The following is a 23,674-nucleotide window of genomic DNA, read 5'->3' as shown; positions in this document are numbered from 1 at the left end:
CAGTCATGCTTCATTTGAAGACAGTTCTATAAATGCAGCAGAATAAAAATACAACAGTAAGGAAAAGACGCAGTAAAAGACGTCCCCTCAGGCTATAGTCTGTTTCATTGTACAGCTCAAGGTGAACATTTAGTGAGCTGAGAACTTAAAATCGCTCTGAGTGAACAATTTTACTATGTATCCTCTGTTACTGTTTACTTCTTTTTTCCTGTTTGCTTTGAGGCCTAAACACAAAAAGTTGCATTTTGCAGGTTTATGTACATACTAACTACACATCTACATCTGTGGCCTACAGGAAAGGACTCAGGGGACAGACAGACAGACAGACAGACAGACAGACAGAACATGTGCGATAAAAACAGTCAACCAAACGATGTAACAATAAAATAATATGGCTCATGATATGATTATCAGCTGGAAAAGATTCAAGAATAAATGTTTATTGTCATAACCTGACATGGACAGACACTCAACATAGCAGCATTAAAGAAGAACTCTCTCCAAAACAAATCATATGATCTAAGCTTTCTGGGGGAAAATGATCTCATCTTGGCCTCTTTAAATCTACTGTAACTGTGTTCTCCTTCAATCTCAGTTTATTTTAAAACAGGACAATCTTTTCTTGCTGACCCTGAACTGGAACTGGGATGAGCTCCGTCGTCTTTCTCCTAAAATTGACTTTCTCCGAAAATGAACTTGCTGTTCTTGCCAATGTTGAGGTTAAAAGAATTGGAATTGCACCAGCTGACCTCTCTTTTGTGAGCCGTGGTTAAATAAGGCAACTAGGGCAGAATAATGTGGAAAAACGTGGTGGATGGCGAGACACCTGACTGTGCCAAGAGTCAGCCGTATGAGGTGTGAATAAAAATGGAGGCAACATCTTTGCCTCCCTTAATTCCCACCTGCACTACAGTCATCACAGAAATGTTTTGGTGTTTTTTTTTTCCTGCGGCTTTGTTAAGTGCTCGCTCTCACACTGTGTATCAGCTCTGGCGTGTTGTTGTGACGAGGACAGAGTACACACAGGCTGCGGAGGCCTTGATCTGCTGGTATGCTGCTCCCGCCGCTCCATCATTCCATGGCACCAGGGGTTTTAGCCTTCATCCGTGTGATCAATAGTGTCAAGCCCTGTTTGAAAGCCCCCCACGCTTCCCTGTGTCCACAGGCACGGAGCTGACCTGCTCTCCCTCTCTGTGGTAAACACAGCTACGTCACAGCAGCTGCTTATTTTCCTCTCACCCACTTCCATGTATCATTTTCCACCAGCGTAGAAGTGGAAATTATGTCCACATCAACGCCAAGGCCCTAAAACACAGCTTTTACTTTAAACATGAATGGGCTCTGATTCAAATTCACATAAATAGACTGAAAAACAACAGAGGACACTGTGATGAGACAAAGCCCAGCACAGAACAAGGGGGAGTCGACAAACAACAAGTGAGCAGTTAAAGGCATCTATTGAGTGTTGAGAGGCTTTGTCTTCACTGTGTGACTGGCTTTATGCTCAGTGTTTGGACAAGGGCTTGCTAAGCAAACTCTGGAACATACTATAGTGAGAGGATGGTGGGTGGGAGAGTCGTCCCTGTGAACAAGGTGCTGCTTTGTAGCTTTCACCACTAGGTGGCAGTGCTGGGATTCAAATCCATGCAAAGTGGATGACGAGGGGAGTAAACTTGTCTCATAACAAAAGTAATTGGAGCAGCTTTTCATGTTGGAAACAAATAAAACATCAAAGAAAAAACAGCAGGGAGTCAGACAGGAATTTTTCAATAGACCATGCAAAGTTGATTGAGAGAGTCTGGCAGGAAGTCCATGCTGTTCTACAGGATTTATCTTTGTACAGATACAGCAGGGAAGTAGTGTGAGGTTTATTTTTTCTGAGACTTATGTCCTACCCCAAGGTTCCAGCGGGACAGGACAGTTTCAGGACTGGACTGGTGGTTACACTGCAGGAGGTATAAGTAAACAGGATGTTTATCGACAGAGGAGATTGTGCTCCAACTGGTTCTCATTTTTTGCTATCAAGTTGTTAACAGTGAGTTACACTGTGCTCACCTTTGCTCTACGTGTACATCTGCACTCTACAGACCCTGCTTTTTTGTTCTACGTTTCATCCTGTGTAAACCTCCAAGACTTACTTCTTTTTGATTCATTTCTGTGAAGGCCTGTCACAGTTATTGTCCTAACAGAAGGTGACTACAACAGTACATGTTTAACCAAGTTTTGCTCATCCGTTATGTCACCTAACCCTAAATGAGAACCTGTAAGAAAATAAACTGGAGGTGATGTGTAAATGGTGTATATTGCAATAACAGCATCAAACCCATCTCAAACAGAAATATTTGTCAGATGTAGTTTTAATGCAAGTAGGCACTTCAAGGGCACTAAACCTACATTTCAACCAGTGGAACCAGAAACTACATATCGTTTCTGTATGATACTTTCACGTTTAGAAAGTCACTAGTACTGGCTGTTGGTTCAGGAACTTTTGGGGTGGAGTTTGCAGGGCTGAACGTCACTGATTGGTCAGAGGACCCATGGCAACTGCAATTTGGGCACTATAGGAGCCACTGGTATTAATATTAGGCTCAAAGACAGACATCTAATGTTGTCTTAATGCTACCAAGGTTAAGGTTAAGTTAAGCTTTGTTGACAGCTTCTAAACTACTTCCCAACATTGTCAAACAGAAAAAATGACTGTAACACTCTCAGATCGTCATTGTGTTGTTCTTGATATCAGTCTCCTTTCACTTCTCAGCATGTCCCCTTACAGTCATTACACCCAACCCAAACATAAGTCACAAAACAGTAAATAAAAAAACACGTTCACAGTTCTTGAGATGTGGTGGGAACGCCAACAGTGAATGCACAAAATAGATTTTGACTTTTAATTCCCGAGTTTAGTTCCTCTCGTTTGGCAATTTCAGCAGCTTTTTCATCAAAAAGGTTCAAAACCCAATGTGGTCAAAATTTCTGCAATAAAATAACTCAGTGATCAGAAATCCTCAGATCTACGGTGTCCTGATCTGATGTTTACTGTCATGGAAAGTAAAAATTAGAACTTCCTTGAACTACAGATCGTACGCAAAGTCAGCGACATAACAGCATTGTGGGAGTCAGGAAGGGCTGGTTTATGTCAGAACTAGTGTGTAAGATGTGTTGTCTGACCACGTTGGACATCAAAGGTGTTCATCCTGATTTTGAACCGCCGCACTCGATGGCAGAGTATAAAGCCAGGGTTTCTGAAGCTATACAACTATCTGACAAGCAGTTCAGGAGTATTAAGCATGCTTAAGGATTCAGTGTATTTTTCAAGCATGTCACAGGGAATGTTGGTTTCATTTTATGTCATAATACCACACTAATGGTGGACTGAGGCTGTAAACATGATTATGGCTGTCTCTCTGTTTATTCCATCACCCTTCTGAGATGACGACTGACCATGACTCAGATCTAGAATCAATGCCCGACTTACCTCAAAGTTCTGCTCTATGAGGTTTCCTCCTTTACTCAGGCTCTCCATGATGGCTTTGTTCCTCAAGATGTCCTCCTCGCTCAGATGCTCCCGTCTCTTCCTGGACTCAAGCACCAGGCCGTTCACAGAGTAGAAATCTGCCAAGAAGTTTCCCACGCGCTCCTGGAGATAGAAGAAGCAGTTAGATAAATCCCCCCACTGAGTCACCAATTTCCCTTTTAAACACATGTCAAAGCGACAGGACAGAAAGCAATACCCACATCATTCATCCACCGCGTCCACATCCCCTACCCTGTCTGTGCTGTTTTTAACCCTGAGCCTATCACCTTTGAGTTCCTTCCTGGGGTTATCACTGCTGCTCCTTGGATTTATTTACTCTTTTCCTGCCTGGTGTAGGTGATATAGCACACGAAATGTCATTAGGGAAGTGGACAAAGTCTATAGTACTGAAGAACAGAAATGTAGTTCCTAAACAAAAGTAATACTCTGACAGAGGACGGGGTGAAATAGCACAATGACACAGAGAAGTAGCATTTACATGTCCAGCAAGTAAAAAAACGATAAGAAGTAATTTTCCAAGAAAATGGAGAGAAAATGATTTAAAAAAAAAAAAAAAAAACAGAGCACAGGAAGATTTAAAAAGTAAGGGTACTGGGTCAGGGTCAGGTTTACTTTGTTTTTACTTTGCTGACCATAAAATATTCTACCACTCTTGGTTTGTCAATTATGTTTTTCAGGTCAGAGAAGTCATACAGAGGTCAACAGTCTGGTTTACTTTTGAGAAAACCAGCAGAAAATATATATTGCAATTGATAGGATGTTATACCCAAGTGTACAGGAGATGAAGATATACATCTGTGTACTGACCCCCTGTGTACAGACTGCCCTCCATTTCCTGCCCTTCCCAAAGAATTAATCAAATTCCCAACTCTGTCTGGGACAAGCGACTAAAAACTCTAGAAATTCCACAACCAGATGGAACCCTGTGACCCGGAGCAGCGGTGGGTGAAAAAGTTGTGGCGGCGGGAATAATAATATCATGATATCAATATGTACTGCAACAACTGACACCAACCGTCTTGTCTTCTCTGAACAGCCAGCCAGTCTGTGCCCTGGAGAAAGTGATGGACTTAGTGGAGAGTGTGGCGGAGTAAACATCGCTACTCATCAGGATGTCCACTTCCTCCTCTGTCTCCATCTCCGACTCCTGAAATTACAGGAACACAGGCGTGGACACTCAATATGAGATGTAAGGAAGGGTTGCGGGGTGCCAACAATGAAAACAAGCCATTAGAACAGGCTGGAAAGCCTCACCAAATCATTTACAGACAACATTCATGCTCACCGGGGAATGGACCTTCTTGATCTAACAGCCCTTACTAGCATCACTATCTGAACAAACCTTTACATTTTTAGCCACACAACTGATAAAGATGTGAGAATAGCAAATTTGGCAGTATGTTGTTCTTTTCAACCAAAGGTTCAGTAACACGGTCAAGCTAAAACATTTCGACAGAAAATGAATCTACAATTAGTTTTACAATCATTATTATGTTATTTTTAACATTTCCCGCTTACAGCTCCTGAATGTGAGTGTTTGCTGCTTTTCTTTGTCTTATGACAGTGAGACTGTTAGCTGAACAGTCAGAGAAAATATGAAGCAATTTTCTGACATCTTGCAGATGTTAGCCAATTGTGAAAATAATTGTCAGTTACAGCCGTAAATGTGGGTTGTAATGAACATTGCAACCTTTAAGGGCCATAAGTGAAGGTTTAGTCTTTCAGTCTTATATCTGTACGTGTCTCACACACCTCGTGGTGTATCCGCTGGTAGACTTTCTGTTCATTGTCCAGCACAACAAAAGACTCGGAGGGGATGGCATTGCCGTTGAAGATGAAGCTGAGGTCACCGCGCTGGCACTTCATGTCTGTGAAGTCTATCAGTGTAGTGTCCAATCTGTACACAATACACAAATGCACGTACAGGTGACAAAAAATAGGGTTTAAAGTGGGATCTTTAGATGAAGGAGAAGGAAGGAGATGGTAGGAAAGGGAAACAGAGGATGACAGCTGGACTGAGTTTACTTTTGACTACATCCAAGCAACCAGCAAACACAGTGTCAAAAAACTGTAAGCCACAAAACTCTGAAGGATGTGACACCTTGCGCTGAAGGTTATGAGACAATGTGAATGGTAATCGTTGCCACGGGAGACAACACAACAACACATTTCAAGAATTTTATTTTTTTTTGTTAATGTTTTTACATTGCCAAAGTGGGTAATCCTGGAGTGAAGCATGGCAGCAAAAAGAATAATTGATCACTTGTGAAGACCAGAAACAAAGTGGAAGGTGCTATGGGTGAGTATGACAGGCCTGACACACCGTAGCGCTAGAATGTAAATGAACTTGCTGTGACAGTTTTTTTCTTTCACTCTCTCGCTCTCTCTCTCTCTTCCTGCAACTCCAGGATAATAAGAGGGCATTTTGAATACCAAATTAGACAGCCAGGAGCAGTTTCACAGAACAATGACATGCTCCATCTCACACACAAACCGCACTCAGAGTCACAAACACACACTTTTATGAACTGAATTCATTCTTCAAATAGCTTTAGTTGATATATTATGAAACCCAAATATAGAAGCATCTGTCTATGTGCTCGATAAAGACCTGGCCGTGTTTGTCAAACATAAAACCTCGTAAAAATAGGAAAAAAACTACACCGAACCATGTGTTAATATGTGTGCCATAGCTGCGGCTATGAAACACAACAACATGAATTCCTGCTGATGATTCATTGTTATCTGTGTGTCAGCCTGCGTCAGGGCGTGACGAATTTCTGCTGACGTCCTTTGTAAGTGAGCTCTCAGGCAGCACCTGAGAGTCTACAGTAACTCTCCATCTATGAGGCTCTGATTTAATTTCAACACAGAAGTACAAGATTTGTGCACGGAGGCATCGCCATTCAGCTTCCTAATACTGCCAGAGACTGATTTCACACTCTAGTTAACCAGATGAGGTTGAGGAGAGGAAACAGGAGGTAGAGAGGGAAGACAGAGGAGAAAGGAATGTTGTGTTGTGTGTAAGAAAAGATGAGAGATAAATTAGTAATCCTTAAAAGTAACTAAGTGCCTCGATAAAAGGTTTTCTCGAGAAATTGCTGTTTAATTTGATGTAGCTTCCATAAGGTGGTCTTTGTTTACTTTGCCACAAAAGCATAAAATATAATGTTGTAACAAGGCAACTGTAGAAATGGCACTTAAATCATCACATAATTTACATGGCTGCATTACATTTGTTGACTTGCCTGATGTTAATTCCCTGCTTGTAGATCTTACACGCATCTGAAGGCAGGATTCTGGAGAGCAAAGGCACTGCAACATGAAAAGATACAGTAAGGACATATGAAACAACTTGGAGGTGACTAAATTTAGAAACCTCACTCAATAATGAAGTCAACCATCTACTTTAAAGCTTCAGTAGCATATAGCACTGTAGACTAGAGGGCTATATAAAGTGTAGTTCTGTAGCTTAATATTTAATAACTCACAGCCTTCACCAGGTGAAGGAACTGAAAACAAGAGACTTCTTTTGCTGTTCCATCATTGCACAAAAATTTTAACAGTCCAGAGTAATTCTATGAAGGACTGCACTGGGAAAAAAAAAAAAAAGCTGTTAGAAAATCAAGTGGCTCCTCCAACCCAGCAGAGCACCACATGTAGTCTAAACAGGCCTGAAGGCACGAAGCCAGAAATCCCTCTGACGTGAGCATAGATCCACGAGACTGTGTTGGTTTAAACAAAATTCTTCTGTGAACAAAGTATTCATACTCCTTCATCTTTTTAACATTTTGTTATGTTGCAGCCTTTTGCTAAAACTGTTCCCTCATCACCTTCCCTACACCATCCCAGCGGTGAAGCATGGTGCTGGCAGCATCATGCTGTGTGGGTGTTTTTCAGCGCCAGGGACAGGGAGACTGGTCAGGGTTGAGGGAGAGCTGAACGAAGCCAAGTACAGAGAGAGAAAACCGGGTCCAGAGAGCTTGAGCCCTCAGACTGGGCCAAAGATTCACCTTCCAACAGGACAATGACCTTAAGCACACAGTCATGACAACGCAGGCCTCGCTTAGAGACAACTCTGTGAATGAGTGGCGCAGCCAGAACCCTGACTTAATCATCTCTGGAGAGACCTGAAAATGGTTGTCCACTTACGATCCCCATCTAACCTGACATAGCTTGAGAGAATCTGCAGAGAGGAATGACAGAAACTCTTCAAATCCAGGTGTGCTAAGCTTCTGCATCATCCGCAAGAAGACTTGAGGCTGTAATCGCTGCCAAAGGTGCTTCAACTAAGTCCTGAATAAGGGCTCTGAATACTTTTGTCAATGTTGTATTGCTGTTTTTCCTAAATTTCTAAAATTCTCTTTTGGCTTTTTTCATTATGGGGTATTGAGAGGAGATTGATGAGGGAAAAAAAATTTAAACACTTTTACCATACGACTGCAACATAACAAAATGTGAAAAAGGTGAAGGGGTCTGAATATTTTCTGAATGCACTGTAAATCTGTAGTTCTCTAACCTACAAATGTCATTTCTAGATGTTTGTCTCTACATCAAAGCTTTTACTTTCTTACAAAATGCCCCCAATTACAAATAAACTGTTATGCAACCATTGTACATTCAGTTACTATCATGCGTCTATTACATAATCTTGCCACCTTGTCAATAATTCACAAAGACACATCGAGTACACAGAATTCAGTCCTGGCTCACACTCTGGGATCAGACTTTTGCAGACTAAGCAAATGCTGCTACACCAGTGCCAGTATATATATTTAATCTACTGTCACACAATACCCACCATTTGTATGATATGTGAGGCCCTGCATTGTATAAAAATGTGCGTACATTCAAGTGCAGCTAGAGAACAAATTCTTCGTCTGTTATTGTCAGATATCACTGGCAGGTCCACATTAGAGGCTGGTATGTCAGTTCAAATACAGCAGGAGGAGTAACTTGACTCCAGCAGTGGATATCCCTCCTAGCACAAGGTAAACACTTTGGTTCCATCATATTTTCCTGTCTGTAACAGCCTCTACAGTTGGTGTTTCGGACTACACCCTAACTTAGGACACATGGTTATTTTCCAGAGTGGGTAATGTTTGTTAAACTAATTTGTTTTCTGTCAATCTGTCATGAGACAGCAGAAGGTGGAACTTGACTTACCCCAACTTTGGAAGTCCCAGTGAAGCTCCAAGTAAAAATCACCAAGCTGCAAATGAAGACAGAGAAAACTTAATCACAAGTGAAACTGCATGGGTGGAGAAGGTGGAAACACAAACGTATTCACAATTAAAATGCTGTATATCTAAATGATAACTCTAGTGATATTTGTAGATTTGTCTTACTGTCAACAAATCTCACGAAAAGATCATACAGGAGTAAATAGTACATTTGTTGGGGACTATTTTCAGCAGTGTATTAATCCACATTTACTGCCCTAGTAAGTATGTAAAGCACCAGGAGGGTGTATGTGGAAGTGACTTAAATAATCAGTGCCCATGTTCATGGTAATGAAGGAACATGTCACACAGTGTAACAGTGTGGGTCACTGATGTGTTTTAATAGTTCTGAACAACAATGGATGTCTATGGCAAAGAGGAATAAGCTATTACAGGCTTTAGATACACAGACAATATTTATTATTAGCACCTATTCATTGCTGTTTTTGGTCTTTTGATGGGATTTATTGACAACAAGAAAGATACAGACTATGGCCATTTTATTCTGTAATTGTAGAAAAATGTGATCTTTGGAGTGGAAAAACGAATAACTGTTTTTATGTCTATGCAACAGTGAAAATGAGAAACTACTCCCATTTTACAAACAATAAACAAGACTTCTTTGAAGAACAAAAATCAAAATGCCGTACCAAAGCCTTTCAGTCTAGACGAAACATGAGTAAACATGAGCCTCTATGTCTGTCCATAACAAATCACGCCTGACTGACACTACTCAGTAGAGCTTAATTGTACTCTAAAGTACGAGGCTGGGATGTACTGATCTCATCACCACTACTGGTGGTCTCAATCCAACTTCAGTGGTGACGTCAGGCTGGCAGGGGATCATCAGTTCCCAGAGCTTTATTATCTCTGAAGGACGATGACGCAGAAAAATCAAATCAGCCTCATCATCCCGGAAGGTTCACATCATGTCAGATCAAACACAAGCTCAGCTGACTGCCAAGCAACTTGTAAAGCCATCAAAATCTGCCGTTCACATTAAGACTGAAGGTGAGAAAACCATTGAAACAGACCTATGATATGACCTCTTTCAACACAGTAAAAAAGCACATGGTTTTAGATTTTAGGTTTTAGTTTGCAGCCTTTGGTCTTGTATTTGCCCATCTGTTTGCTTCCTCTCTGACTGTCTTGTGGGGGTGGTGTTGCAGCACAGCTGACCTGAAAGCTACAATCACCAGATGATTACACCAACAGTTTGTTGTAATAATATGGAGTTCATAACTTAATGCTAGGCAGCTACAACAATACAAAAAGGCTCCTGACACACTAGCTCTACAAAGCACATGTCAGCCTGTACATGAGTATGTCTGTGTGTGTGAAGGCTGTATGACATCATGTCAGGCAGACAGCCACAACAAACCCTGCTCTGAACAGCATGTCTGTGAGTAGTTAAATGTTTACAGTGTATGTGTACATAGGACATCATACAAAAGCACTGTGAGGCTTGATTTAGCCTTAAAAAACATGTCTCTGACTCTGATTAGTTGATAATGTGAGTGTGCCCCTCCTGGCTTTGCCTTGTTGTGATGACAGTAATTTGTGAATGACAAAAATGACAGAAGTCTGGAAAGGAAGTTTGTGTATTGTGAATATTTAACCCTGTGTGTGTGTGTGTGTGTGTGTGTGTGTGTGTGTGTGTGTGTGTGTATATGGTTTGACAGAGACACAGAAAAATTCATTTCAGTTCAGTCAGTGGTGTTTATAACCTTTAAGAAGATATCAGAGAGACGGTAAGAGAAAGGAGTTCAGAACATAAGGAATAAGATAAGAATCAAGAAGAAAAAACATCACAAGAGGTGAGCAGGATGAAATGTAAAAAGATTCAATGGCCAGAAAAAAAAGAAACAGCATCAAGATGTCAGGAGCAGCAGCAGAGAACAGAGCAGACAGCTGATTAAGAACCACAAACCTCTTTCAGGGCTTTCAGCAGCTTGGGCCTCTTGTCCTCCACACTCTCCCTGGACTGTTGCTTCAGTTTCCTCAGCAGGGCTGTGACTGAAAGACACAGAGAGATGAAGAAAGGCACAAGTGAGACCAAATGCATCAACAATTAGGCAGCTTTTCACTGTCTGGCTGAAGAGCTTCTGTTGGAAAAAATTATTCGAGAGTGGATTGGATGACAGCATTTGTTCCCCTAGGGGCTGACTGTTAATTTTTTCAAATAACCTTTTGTTATGTTGAATCTGATCCCACCAGTTCACTTGCTCCAAGTAGAAGATTTAGTTACTATATTCAAAAACTAAGTTTCTCCACCAAGTTGTTGTTGCTTTGGCAAATGGCAAGCATCCTTCTCCCAGCGGGATGAAAGCCAGCCATTCCTAAAATCATGATTAGTTGGCTGAGAAAAAAAAAACTAATTTACATTTTTCTAAAACACTGACCCTCTCTAAACTTTAAAGAGTGCTGCATTCTTCGATAAGGAGCTTTTTGAGAGCGCCTGCATTGTGAGTGCCTTACAGACTCCTCGTTTTTTGTTTTAATGTTAAGAAGGTGATGGAAGTTTTGGTGCATGAACACGGCTGTTATTACCGTATCACCCTTCACCCACAAAACAGCAAAACTAATTTCACATCAAACAGACTAAAACCAATTTTCAAGGTGACAAAATAACTGTAGCATTAATGTAGCACTGTACAGGAAAGTGGTTCACATTTAGCCACTTCACCAAAACACAGGTGGTCCTATTTCATGATGAGGGTTTATGTTTAATTTTGCAACATGCTGTAAGAAATGGAGAGTCCTGTGGTGTATGAATGTACTATAAGTCACCACGATTACCTCTATGCAAATCCTGCCAACAAAAAAACATGCTAAAGGCAAAGAGCACACAGTTTACAGTAACAGTGGCTTTTGGTTCCTGCTGCCACATGGGACACTCTCAGCAGCATTCGACCAATCCCTGCGCACTGCCTGCAGGGATCAAACCGTTCCGGGAAGTTCAAAGGGAACAAGGCTAGGAGATATGGAACTGCCTGCTAATGAGCTGCGCCTTTAACCTGCTTAACGACCCTGGGGGAGAGACACACGCACAGGAGACTTTTAACCACGACGGGTTACATTAACAGTTCTTTAGCCCATTGGCTCCAGGAGACTTTATGCAAAAGAAAATGGGGTTAAGGAAAAAAAAAATGGATCCACACCCAACTAACAAGCATTTATTTAAATGTTATTTGCTGTTTATAAGGGGAGTGGGAGCATCAGTTGCTTGTTGACATAAATGTGTTGCTTTTATGGAGCCATGAGGGGATTAAATGAAAATGATGACATGACTGTGCCACTTAAAACTCATGGAAACAGTCATGAAAAAATGACACTTATGACACCCAGACTGCCCCACATTTTAGGACTACGAGCAACAGTGGACATTTGGCATCATCATTAGCCTAACTAGATCCTGTGCTCCTCTATGTCCACGTGTTGAGTCAACATACACAAACATGTTGTTAGTGTTGTCTGATTGGTGGTCCCCACGAGGCAGCACAGAGGGGGCAGGCGGCTCAATGGTAAAACTAGGCCAAATGAGAGAACAGGCATGTGTGTGCGTACACACACACACACACACACACACACACACACACACACACACACACACACACACAGATACACACACAGACACATACACACATACACACACGATGGCACACAGTGACACAGTCACAAGCACAAGGCGAGGGGTGTCTGTGTGGCCCTGGCTGCCTAATGAGTGTGGACAAGCTCTGGATGGGGCGCCTCCTGATCCTCGCCGTCTCTCAGCAGGACAAGGAAAGGAGTACAATCTCACCATCTGCCTACAGCCGACCCAGCCAACAGAGGCCGAGAAATCAATCCCGACCACTTCAACACTAAACCAAACTGACTCTCCATGCTGGCACTAATTCACCCCAATACTGATTAGGCCACTTTCCTGGCATTAATTAGGTGAGTGATCTCAGTAACTTCAACTCCACACATTAATGAAAAGAGACAAAGTCAGGACAATTTTACATTCACACCACCCCAACCTGCTACTCTTTAACAATTAGTTCCTGGATCTAACTGGACAACTGCCACTGGCTGTTCTCCAAGAATCTGAGAACAGTCAATATTGACACAGGTACGCTGTGGAGTCACTGTGTGGCAGAGTGAAGCTGTGAGGAAGGCTGCTGCAAACAGGCCTATCTGAACAAACTTGCTGTTTAAACTTGCTGAGGCACGGTCAATTAATTTTACAAGACATCCAAAAAGACTCAAAGCAGCCACTTTAAATGAACATAACACTCCACACACGGCATGAGGAGCTCTAAATGTCTGACTAAAAATTACAAGCTGCTTTTAAAAAGTCTGCATAAATGTAGTGGGGAGGAAAAAAGTTCAGTCACACTTTAGGCCAGTACAGGCACTGATGTCACCCCACACCCCACACCCCAACCACAATTTGTTTTAATATTTTCTTTTTATATCATTTTGTCAAATATGTTATTGCATTTTAAATAGATTATTTCACTTTGCTATGAAACCTGCAGTATTTGACTGGAGGTCTAATACGACAGGTGAAGAGAACTGTATTTAAAATATTACAAATCTTTAAAAGAGTCAGAGTCATTGGATGGCTTTAAGGTCACAACAAGAGAATCACTTGATCTTGATGGTTTGTAAAATAGTCTGATGCCCGTACAAATTTTGAATAATATAAGGGAAAATGACAGCAACCACAAAATGAAAAAGAAGGCCACTCTATACATGAGCTTAAACCATCCAAATGTTTTCTTACCAGGCCTCACACTAACCAGCTGCTGAAATTCAAACGATCTCACACTTAACTTTTCAGCAGCAAACTCAGGTCTGGTCCTTTATTCAACAGCCAACTGCCTAGACCAATACAGTCTGACACCCACATGGAAAAGCAGTTCCCCATCTAAATAACACCAACTTGACTGAGGCAGGCCTGTAGACCAGCTCCTGAAGCTGACAACGCAGCTGTGTGTGTGGAATACAAGTAAGGACAGAAATAACTCTTCCTGAACAGAACACATGACAAAATCTATTTCTGAGCCACATTTTAGCCTCTTGTTCAAACGGAAATCATAAGTGATGAAACTCAGGTGACAAATACATCACATCACAGCAAATGAAGGCTGACATCAGTGGAAATAAGTCACAAACGTTCACTAAAAATAACACAGGAACAGCACTGAGTTTTAATCACTTACAAGAAATGTATTGCGCAGTAAATTAGAATTACCACCTTATTGTTATAATTGTCCTCCAACCAGTTAAGTTGCAGGACATATGCTCACAATCTCCCCCTTCTGTTCCTGAATAACAGCATTGAATAGTAATTGATAAATAAGTATTTTTGCAGAACATTATGATGTCACAGTGAAGTTGACCTTTGACCACTTGGATATAAAATGTAATCACTTCATGATTTTATCCTAATAGACATTTGTGTTAAATTGTGCTATTAGTGTATGAATTCTTGAGTTAAGGCCAAAAATGTGTTTTGTGAGGTCACAGTGACCTTGACCTTTGACCACCAAAATCTAATAAATTCATCCATGAGTCCAAACTAATATTTGTATCAAATAAAACAAAGTAATTTCCTCAAGGTGTTACTGAGATATTGTGTTCACTAGAAAGGGACGGATGGGGACAAACATACAGACAACCCGAAAACATAACATGTTACCCGTTGTCAACACTTTCCAGGCCAGGACATTTGCCTGACTGTAAAACAAACAAAAAAAGCTCCTAGGTCTCCACTTCCCTCCCAGACTCCTGACTAACGCTGACTCAGCTCACACTGAGTAACAGGGCTCTAGGCTAAACCTGAAAAGGACTCAACATTTATTGCGCTGAATATGGAGAAAAGACAGTTTCTTTCAGCACCCTTCTCCTTTAATGTCATTATGGCAGCCATATATGGAACACCAAATGTGAATGTTTTACAGTGTGCAGACTTTTCACAGTCAAATGCTGTAGCTCAACTGTAACAACACAGGCCCTGCCCTGCACTTTGGAGCAACATTAAAGAACAACACCCATTCCTTTTCAGTGGCTTCACTCCAGCAGAAGCTAGAGTCCCTCCTGCCCCTAAAACCTGTCGGCTGACTCGTGAGATCAGCAGACTCACACTGTACCTGTCTTTCTGCAGGTTGAGTCTGTACCAGTCTAGTGAGCTCCTCGATAAACAGGTTGATTCAGTATATTACTTTTTGTTTGTTTTTAGTTTGCTGTTCTGTTACTTTTATGGTACACTCATTTTTAGCAGATTTTCGTGAAGTTCCTGGTATGTGTTTTGATAACAGCAAGAGACCAGTCACAAACTCTCTACACTCTGCTTGTGCAGATGTACAGAGGTACATTTACAGTGTACATGTGTACAGAGCTATGGAGAATGGTGATAGAAGCAGCATTAAAACAGCTTTTTCAAAGAGGTAAAAAAATGAGAGCTACTGTTATTTACAGGAATAAAGAAAAAACATGACCAAGCAAAATGGGCCCAAGAATGCAATTCTCATTTGTCATATGGTTTTCTAACCCTGTGTCTGTCATAAACCTGTATCAGCTAATGACATTTCCCACTCAGTATTTCAGTCTGGCTGTATTTCTTATTTACAGATTTCCACCACATAGAATGGAACCTCTTGCCTTCCTCTTCCCATGATCAACATATTAAGAGCTTTAAACAGATAATAGACAAAATTCACTCATCTGCCAGTGAAATACTCATTAGTTCTTTACTTAATACTTGCAAAACTATAGGACCAGCGTACAAGGGGTGTTGTCACACTGTCAATTTACACCCAATACCAATTAAAAAAACTAACATGATTGGTTTCACTTGTCAGAGATGGCCTTGTAAAAGGCAGTGGTTACGATGAATAGTGGATATATCAATTTGGAATTTAAACTAAAAAAATTTAATAAACCACAGTTTAACCCAGATTTTGGACTGTGGGCAGAAAATGGGTGAGACTAGGGCCTGAGTACAATCAGCCTAAAAGGAGAGAAAGAAACATCGAATGAATTGCCTTTCATAGAGGCACAAAAGCTAGAGGGCCTTGAGGAATGTCCCCTCTCTCTAACGGACAAAGGAGGCAGGCCAGCGTCATGGCCTCACTGGGAAGCAGGAGAGTGGAAGAATGTGCAGAGCCATTCGTTGATTTGCATCTGTTGATCGGACCTTTTCTATCCTCCTTCACCATTTTTTTTCACACAGGAACATTCAAACTGAAACCCCACTGAAGCCACATATCTTTCAGAAAATGAGCTGGCTGACCAACATATTGATGTGATGATCAGTATATGGCCGTGGTGGTGGGAAAAATTCAACAGCCTGTCTCAGTGTATTACCAAGTAGTGGCAGTCACAGATACTTACTCATCTGTCGGTCTCCGTAGCTAATGGCCTCTGCAAGGGGACTCCATCCCTGAGCGTTCTTCACTTTCACTGGTGCATTGTGGGCCAACAACAGGTGGGCACACTCTACAAGAGATCCAGACAGACAGGTACATAATTATTTGAATTATAATAACTTTATTTGAATGATAAGTTCTATTAATAGCATCACAATTAAGATAAACAGATGCAAAAGACCATACATACAAATAAAAAACCAGCAGCACAGGACATAAAAGTGTGGCTTCCAGACACGACTCCGCAGATGATCCCATAACAAGGTCGGTGTGTTTGTGCTTAAGTTTACATTTTTCATCTCCGAGCACATATTTGCTCAGAGATGAAGGGTTGCACACAAGCGCATTAAGATGCCTGGGATGTAACTAGTCATATTTTGTGTGCTTTAAAAAAGGCTAGAAAATCTGAAAAAGATTGTTCTGCAACCAACCGGCAGCAAGTTAAGTGGCTTTTTTTTTTTCTAACCACTGGTTAAAGTCCTGGCTGCTGCTTTCTGTTCAAACAAGAGGTACTGGAGATAGATATTTTGACAGGTGTCTCAGAGACAACTCCTGGGTATCTTCTTTTAACTTAGAGCGACAAAAGACAAAGAAAAACAGAAGGACAAAGATGTGTGGTATTTAGCAAAAAGGACCTTTACTAAAAGACAAATGCCAATGGGTGATTAAGCACTAATGATTTTCCTCATTTGTCTGTCTGATGCCCAGATGCATCCATATTGCATGCTGAATACAAACTGTAAAGACATGGATGAAGGAGAACATAATTCATTTTGCTTAAAAAAAATTAGAAGACAAAAACAAAAGCAAAAAAACAAAAAAAAAATTGTTTTTGCAGTGAGCATGCTTCTTTTGCGCCCTGGGCACCTCGTGTTTTTAGACGCTCAGGGCATCTTGAGTTTTTCCAGGAGCATTCTGAATGCAGGCCTTTGCTTGGAAGGGAGGAGAAACTAGTGGTGGCTGTTGCTCGAAACCTGGAGCTATATGACTTAACCAACCACAGTTACCATGATTTGAACAGAAAACACAACGCCTGGAGGCAAATTAGTGCAGTGCCTGGAGATTTTGGGTAAGTTGTTTTCAGTTGTTTCTCTGTGTCCAGCTTATTATTTGGGAACTGCCTCTCACCCTCAATCAGAGCCGAGCAAGTGCTCTCTGCCTGTATATTTAAATAACATGCACAGATCTGTGAGCTTACTTCAAAACAAAGTTTGGCTAAAGACAGGTGATTCAGTGGTTGCCTAGCAACAATAATTTCACAAAACACTCTGCACTGCACTTTTTTTCAAACTGTAGGCTTCAATAAAAAAAGGCAGTACGGTGCGCTTCGCGTTTCTCAACTTGCAAAACGCGCTCTGCCTTAGCAGCCCACATTTCCAATCCCTGCTTCTTGTCAGCACCTTAGATGTTGCTATGGTGACTTACACATGTAAGTCATACTCAGATCCCCCCATCAAACAGACAACGCCCCCCCCTTGAAACTAACTTTAACTCCATTCCAACACTATCTCTGGCTATAATTTTGTGTTCAACTTGTCTTACACAGGGGGAGAAATCAAAACTAAAATAAAGGCTTGGACACATTAATTTCTCTCTGCTTGTTGGCCAATCTTATGCATTTATCACAAATTTATCTGATCACTTGGTGGTAGAATTTTAATACAGGTGTAGCTGACAGCTATAAACACGTATGACACAAACCTAAGATGTTTCCTGTAGCATCAGTGATTTAAAAATAATCCTGGTTTTATAGAAGGACAGATTGTGTGTAGGACTGAGCTGACAGCTGACCCATTAACCAAAGAGCCATATGGGGCCTACAGTTACACAAGACTCAGCAGCCTACTTTAGTGTCTATACTGCTATGAAATAAGGAAATTCTCAGGAATAAAATGTCGAACTTCACAAAAAGAAATTCCCTGGTGCTGTGCAGAGTAACCCTCAGAGCTGTGCTTGTATTCCAACAACGGGAAAATAGCCAAAGAGCCTCATCCCTTTTCTAAGGCAAGATCAGCGGTAAGTGCAGCACAAAATCCCTCCACTCTCTGGGCAGCCTGTCAACAAACCACAGCCAGCCAAAAATGAAGCCTGTTGTTCCGGCTCAGCTGTCAGTTTTGTTGTGACATCATTCATTACACTGTTGGCATCTGTACAGCTCTGTCTCAGCACTGGGCAGGAACAGTCACAGCCCTGTGAGCAGAAAACTTCCCAAATGCAAAGCAGAGGCTAACTGTTAACAGTCTACTGCTGAGTGGAATTGTAGGGCTGACCAGCCTTTTCAATGACATATAGCATAGAAGCTCCCTATATAAATGGTTATTGCCCCCATGTTCAGACTTGTTTCTCTGCTAAACACCACCATGAACGCCATCGCAAAACCTGGCGTCCAGGACAAGAAGGTCACATCATCTAAAATACCACATCACCTCTCTGATCTGCATACTCGCCATGTTTTATTAATAAGAGAGAGGCAAGGGTCTCATACATTCTTTATGACAGAGAGGAATACATTTTGAAATTCTTCCAAATTAAACATATTATCCACACAACAAAGAGGAGTGTGGCTGTCCCCAGGGTGTAGGTACAGAAAAATAAAAAGGCAGGTTGTAACAGCACCAAAAGCACATAGGCTATATTCTTTACAAAAATAATTATCAGCAACACCATTGCTCTTATGAACAGCTGACTTAAAGGTGGAAGTACGGCAAAGACAAATCAAAATGAACAAAGACATGCCAGTGAGAAGTCATTGTGTTCACACCAGGGGAGCAGCTGAAGTTCAAAGACTTCGCTCACGACTAGTCTGAATTAATTTTATTATATTTCTGCCCAATTCTGCTGTGACATGATCTGCATGTTAAGTGCTGAATAATGTCAAAAGGCTGACCACTTCAGAAAGATTGACTAATACTGACCATATTGGATGCTTTAATTAAATAAAGAAGCTGTGCTGGCACCAGAAAGGGTGGATATAACTGCATCAAAGTGCATCAAAAAGAGCTTTGCATCAGCAAACAAAAATGCAAACCCTATGTGTCTATGCATTAGTCCAATCTGTGCCTGGGCTCTGGAATGAAACAGCTGATAATAGAAGTTAATGTGTAGAAAACACAGGCAGACAAGTGCACAAGCGCTGGCTTTCTGACATAAGGCCTGTATTCCCTCGGGCCTTTGACCTATATATCACCCTGCTAAATGCAAAGATTGTGTAATAATAATGGCAACATTTAGCAGATAAACATTACATAACCATGATGAGAACAGTCATACCATGTGTCCTGAGCCACAGACCTGTTAGCTTCCGGTCTGCGCTTTGAGGATGAACTGTATATCACCACTAAAAGTAAAATTTTATGTGCCAGTTGTTCTATTTCATGTATTTTTCTACAAATCAATTAATTTATCCTATGTTTACTACATGATTATCGCAAAGTGTGACACAGGCTGTAACCTATGTGATGATGTCTCCACATGGGTTTTGGTGGGCCAGTCCAAGCCAGAAGTCCCACGCCAATTTCCATTCCCTCTCCTTCCGTGATATACTGCATGTTACTTGACTTTGGCCTTGGCAGACCTCTGTGCTCTACTGAGCACATTTTCTATTTGTTATATTTTTGCCATATTAACATTAAGGAAATGTCTGACAAGCTGAATGTCATTCCCTCCCTTATTATCATGCAGAATTTTGTAGATTAAGGAGATGATAATGTAGTAGGCCTACATGCTTTAACTTCCTTTGATATGTCAATGCAGTGTTCAAAGCAGACCAGATGGCATACAGTAAATGACAGAAAGTTCATTACAAACATTAGGGACTTGGCTTGGACTTGACTTGGATTTACTGGCTAACATTACCCAATATAGACTGATCAGTTATCAATCCTACAAGTGAGATGTAAATTTTGCCGAAGAAAAGATCCCCCACTTGGAATCTACATTTACAGTTAAAGTGTAATGTCACATGTATAATACAGTTTTTATGTGTTAGTGTTTTCCTTGTAAGATGCTAGGAAGAAATAATCAAACAATTGTGGGTCAGTCCTTTAAATCAAATCAAAAAGAGCTACCTGGATACATTAGCAATTAGCTTATAACTCATTAGCCATGGTTTGCTGTCCAATTCGATCCGACATGCAGTTGTAAAGTATTGATATATGGAAGTCTCCCTGTGGGTTTCTGAGCTGAATGCATGTGCAGCAGCTGTGCAGGGATCCTGCTAAAGTCACATACAACTCTGTGAATGAGGCAGAGCATGGTGGAGAAATTAAGTGTTCATCTAATGCTACACTACGTGCACTGGCTACACATGGGACACTTGTCAAGATGGTCTTTGGGTTGTTAAAACCCCCACCATCACCGCCCATTCTGATCCAGGCTGAGTACGTCTATAAAATTGCTTTTTCGCTCATGTCCTCACCATCGATCCCACACTCAGCGACCAAATCAAACAGGAGTTGAAGAATCACATTGTCACTGAGGCAAACAGAAAACTCTTAAACATCACTTGTTTTGGCTTTGCAAATTGACCCAAACCCTTGAAATGTTTTTCTCTGGACAAAACTAATGCTAATGTATATAATGAGACTCTAACCTTCTCTCTCAATTTAATAGGGCTTTTTTTGTTAGCGATGACCTGATAAAATGTTCTCATTTGCCATTTCAGAGGAAGGTTAACCTGGCCAGACTGCCACACTGGCTCCACTTGGTTGTTATCTTGTATCTCTGAAACCAATTTGAAATATCTCATCATTTTCTCCTTGTGACCATGGCCAACAGATATCACAACCATTAGACAAATGGAAAGGCTTCAGGAAAAAAGTCTGAATCTCATGCGTCTGAGTGTGAAATACTTACAGAAAATGCATTCATGCCCTATTAACAAAAGTTTGTCAGATGGTGTCTTCGAAATTTTTAACAAATGGAAAAAATCAATATTTCTCAAACAATCAGTCGATTGACAGAGATGAAGTGGCAACTATTCAGATTATTGGTTAATCATTTCTCAAATTTTTTAACCAAAAATTCTTTGGTCCCAGCAACATTTACTGCATTTCCCAGTTTTATATAATGTCAACTGTATATATTTGGGTTTCGGAGTGTTAGTCAGACCAAACAACATGAAAAATTGTACAGGTTATTTTCACTATCTGCTGACAATTTATTTACCAAAGGATTCACTAAGAAAGTATTTGGCCACCAGCTGGTCATTAGCTGCATCCGTATATATTTCCGCAATAGACTTCTGGCAGATAAAAAGCAACACAGGTAGCATTGACAAATTTTTTTGATTTAGGAGAATCTAGGTGTAGGTGTGGATAAAGAGTTATGCTTTGGTGTGCTGTGCAAGGTTATAAGCTGGTGATACTTTTTGGAGAAAAGAACATGTGCACTCTGCTGTGCAGATGTTTCTTTCTGGTCAAATGTTAATTTAGCCTTGCACCTGTAGTTAGAGCAACGCTCCTTTCTCAGTAATTCATTGCTATGAACGGCAGAAGTACAAATATGGATGAATTATACTCTGTTTTTAGCTGTTAGTGACAGAAATGATTTCTCTTCTTCTTCTACATGGGATTTTTCACATGTGCCACTGTTAAAGATTAAAATTAAAAGGGACTACAAGGAAGAATCAGCGTTATTACTGGTCTGGTAAATAATAAACGCACACACAAACCCATACACAAAGACAGCCTTGTCCTTTCCATCCCAACAAGGCAGCCACACCCAGACTATGATCTCATGCTGAAGCCTTCAGTCTGTCTGGCCTGAGCATCCCTGGAGGACAGGGCAGCAGCACAGGCAAGAGATAGGCAACCCCATTAGCACAATCAATTCCATAGCGTCCCATCCGCCACTATTCTTCGACACTCCTCTGTCTGAATTGCCAGTAGGCAGTGGCAGGGCCTTTACTGTGGCGACAGGAATTGAACTTTGGGAATTTGAAATCCATTGAAACCCATGCTCCAGTGACAGACACTAAACAAATGGGACCATGCAGTAAGCGCGACCCTATGCTTGAACTGTTCACTGAGAGCCTGCTGAAAAAAAGAGGGAATTAATTTTTCAATAGCATGTTCTGAGGTCTCCATGTGAAATTAAATGTTAGCATCACAAAAGGAAGAGTACATAAATGTTTTACGCACATGCTTTCAGTCCAGCCAATGCAACTCAGCTGAAAACAAAATCATTTTATGATTTTTAGAAAGCCTAGATGCATGACATAGTCATCATATACTTCAAACTACACAGAGCTCTGCATGATGTGTCAAAACCTGCATAATTTGGCCCCTTCTCTTTTTCACAACTTATTCAAACTAAGAACTAAGTAACCTATTCAACACGTGAGATGTCAGCAGAAATATTGACTGATTAAATATGCTCTAATATTCTTTGTGAATGTATTAAATAGAAGAAAAGAAGGAAATTGTTTTCTTGCTCAATCCCGTTTTTGTTCAGGCAAAAATCCATAAACACAGCCTCTTTACTCATGCATGAGCCTCTTGCCTTCTGGGATTTGCGTAGTGATCTGTGACAAATGTCTGGTGGTGCTTAGCTTAGCCGGACAAACGCATACACAAAGACACACACACATGCATACAGAAACAGAAAGACAAAAGACATACAGCACAGCAGAGAGATTCATTTAGAAGGCCACACAGACAAAAATAAACCACATGAAGGGGATCTTTAATCATTTCTCACCTTTGTGCCCCATCATGACAGCGAGATGCAGCGGTGTGTTTCCTGAAGAAGAGAAAAAAAACTGTATTTGTCAACTGTCTTTGATAAAGCTCAGTAAGAGACATGTGACAGGCACTTTGCCACTTGGACTGTCACATTTAAGGTGCATTACATGCTTAAATTGCAAGGCATAATCCATTGAATTCCAAATGATATAGTAAGTGTATGCCTATTGTGTGTTCTCCTACCATGACAAGCAATATTACAGTCCATCAACCTGCTGTGCCCCCAAAATGAGCTGCATTTAACAGGCAGGGACATGGCTTGTTACAAGACACAAAGTAAACACTGAATGGTATGGGTTGCACACTAGAAATGCATTCAGGAAAAATAACATTTGGAATAGGTGTGGAGAAGCATTTTTCCTCCCATGATGTGAAATGTGCCTCATAAGCATTGGAGAATCCCTCAAGAGGAAGCCAAATTGCCCGGTCAGCTCCTTCAGGCTCGTCTTCCAGGGGAAGAGTTGTGGGCAAGCATCCAGAGTAAAGAGGGCCTGCGTTGTAGAAGCCCTGATGTGGGTCAAAATACAAGCTGGGGATAAGCTTTAAGTCCCGCTGGATATTGTGATAAACTGTACAGATAGGGCAGTGGAACAACACATGCACAAAGATGTTGGTAGGTCTGTGGTGTAGGATCCACCCCTCCTGTTCAAGTGTTACATATTACTGGCTGTTACTGGAAATGGGAACAACCAAATGAATTCCAGTGACATTGCGTGTCAGTTTAACTTCAGCTTGTATACAATAACAGCTGAACTA

At 41.1% G+C, this 23,674-nt stretch overlaps 1 protein-coding gene and 1 long non-coding RNA gene across 2 annotated transcripts in view; one reads left to right on the top strand and one right to left on the bottom strand.

Annotated features, from left to right (window-relative positions):
- Positions 1-23,674, bottom strand: part of LOC111658497 (ankyrin repeat domain-containing protein 13C) — a 28,321-nt gene that overhangs the window by 3,317 nt on the left and 1,330 nt on the right. Inside the window, exons 2-9 of the mRNA XM_023411037.2 lie at positions 22,875-22,916; positions 16,141-16,245; positions 10,688-10,773; positions 8,702-8,747; positions 6,784-6,850; positions 5,288-5,432; positions 4,551-4,682; positions 3,476-3,637 (exon numbers count right to left, since the gene is read on the bottom strand). Coding sequence (XP_023266805.1) covers positions 3,476-3,637; positions 4,551-4,682; positions 5,288-5,432; positions 6,784-6,850; positions 8,702-8,747; positions 10,688-10,773; positions 16,141-16,245; positions 22,875-22,916 — 785 coding nt within the window. The remainder of the gene's footprint in view (positions 1-3,475; positions 3,638-4,550; positions 4,683-5,287; positions 5,433-6,783; positions 6,851-8,701; positions 8,748-10,687; positions 10,774-16,140; positions 16,246-22,874; positions 22,917-23,674) is intronic.
- LOC147818846 (uncharacterized) lies at positions 7,677-8,816 on the top strand. Its single transcript, XR_015437546.1, has 3 exons — positions 7,677-7,815; positions 8,429-8,526; positions 8,680-8,816. It is a non-coding gene; the product is annotated as an uncharacterized LOC147818846 (long non-coding RNA).

This window comes from Seriola lalandi, unplaced genomic scaffold (assembly GCF_002814215.2).
Source record: "Seriola lalandi dorsalis isolate HSWRI2012SDOR001 ecotype SW California unplaced genomic scaffold, Sedor1 jcf7180002054446, whole genome shotgun sequence".
Lineage (NCBI taxonomy): Eukaryota > Metazoa > Chordata > Actinopteri > Carangiformes > Carangidae > Seriola > Seriola lalandi.
This window is presented reverse-complemented; position numbering and strand designations above follow the sequence as displayed.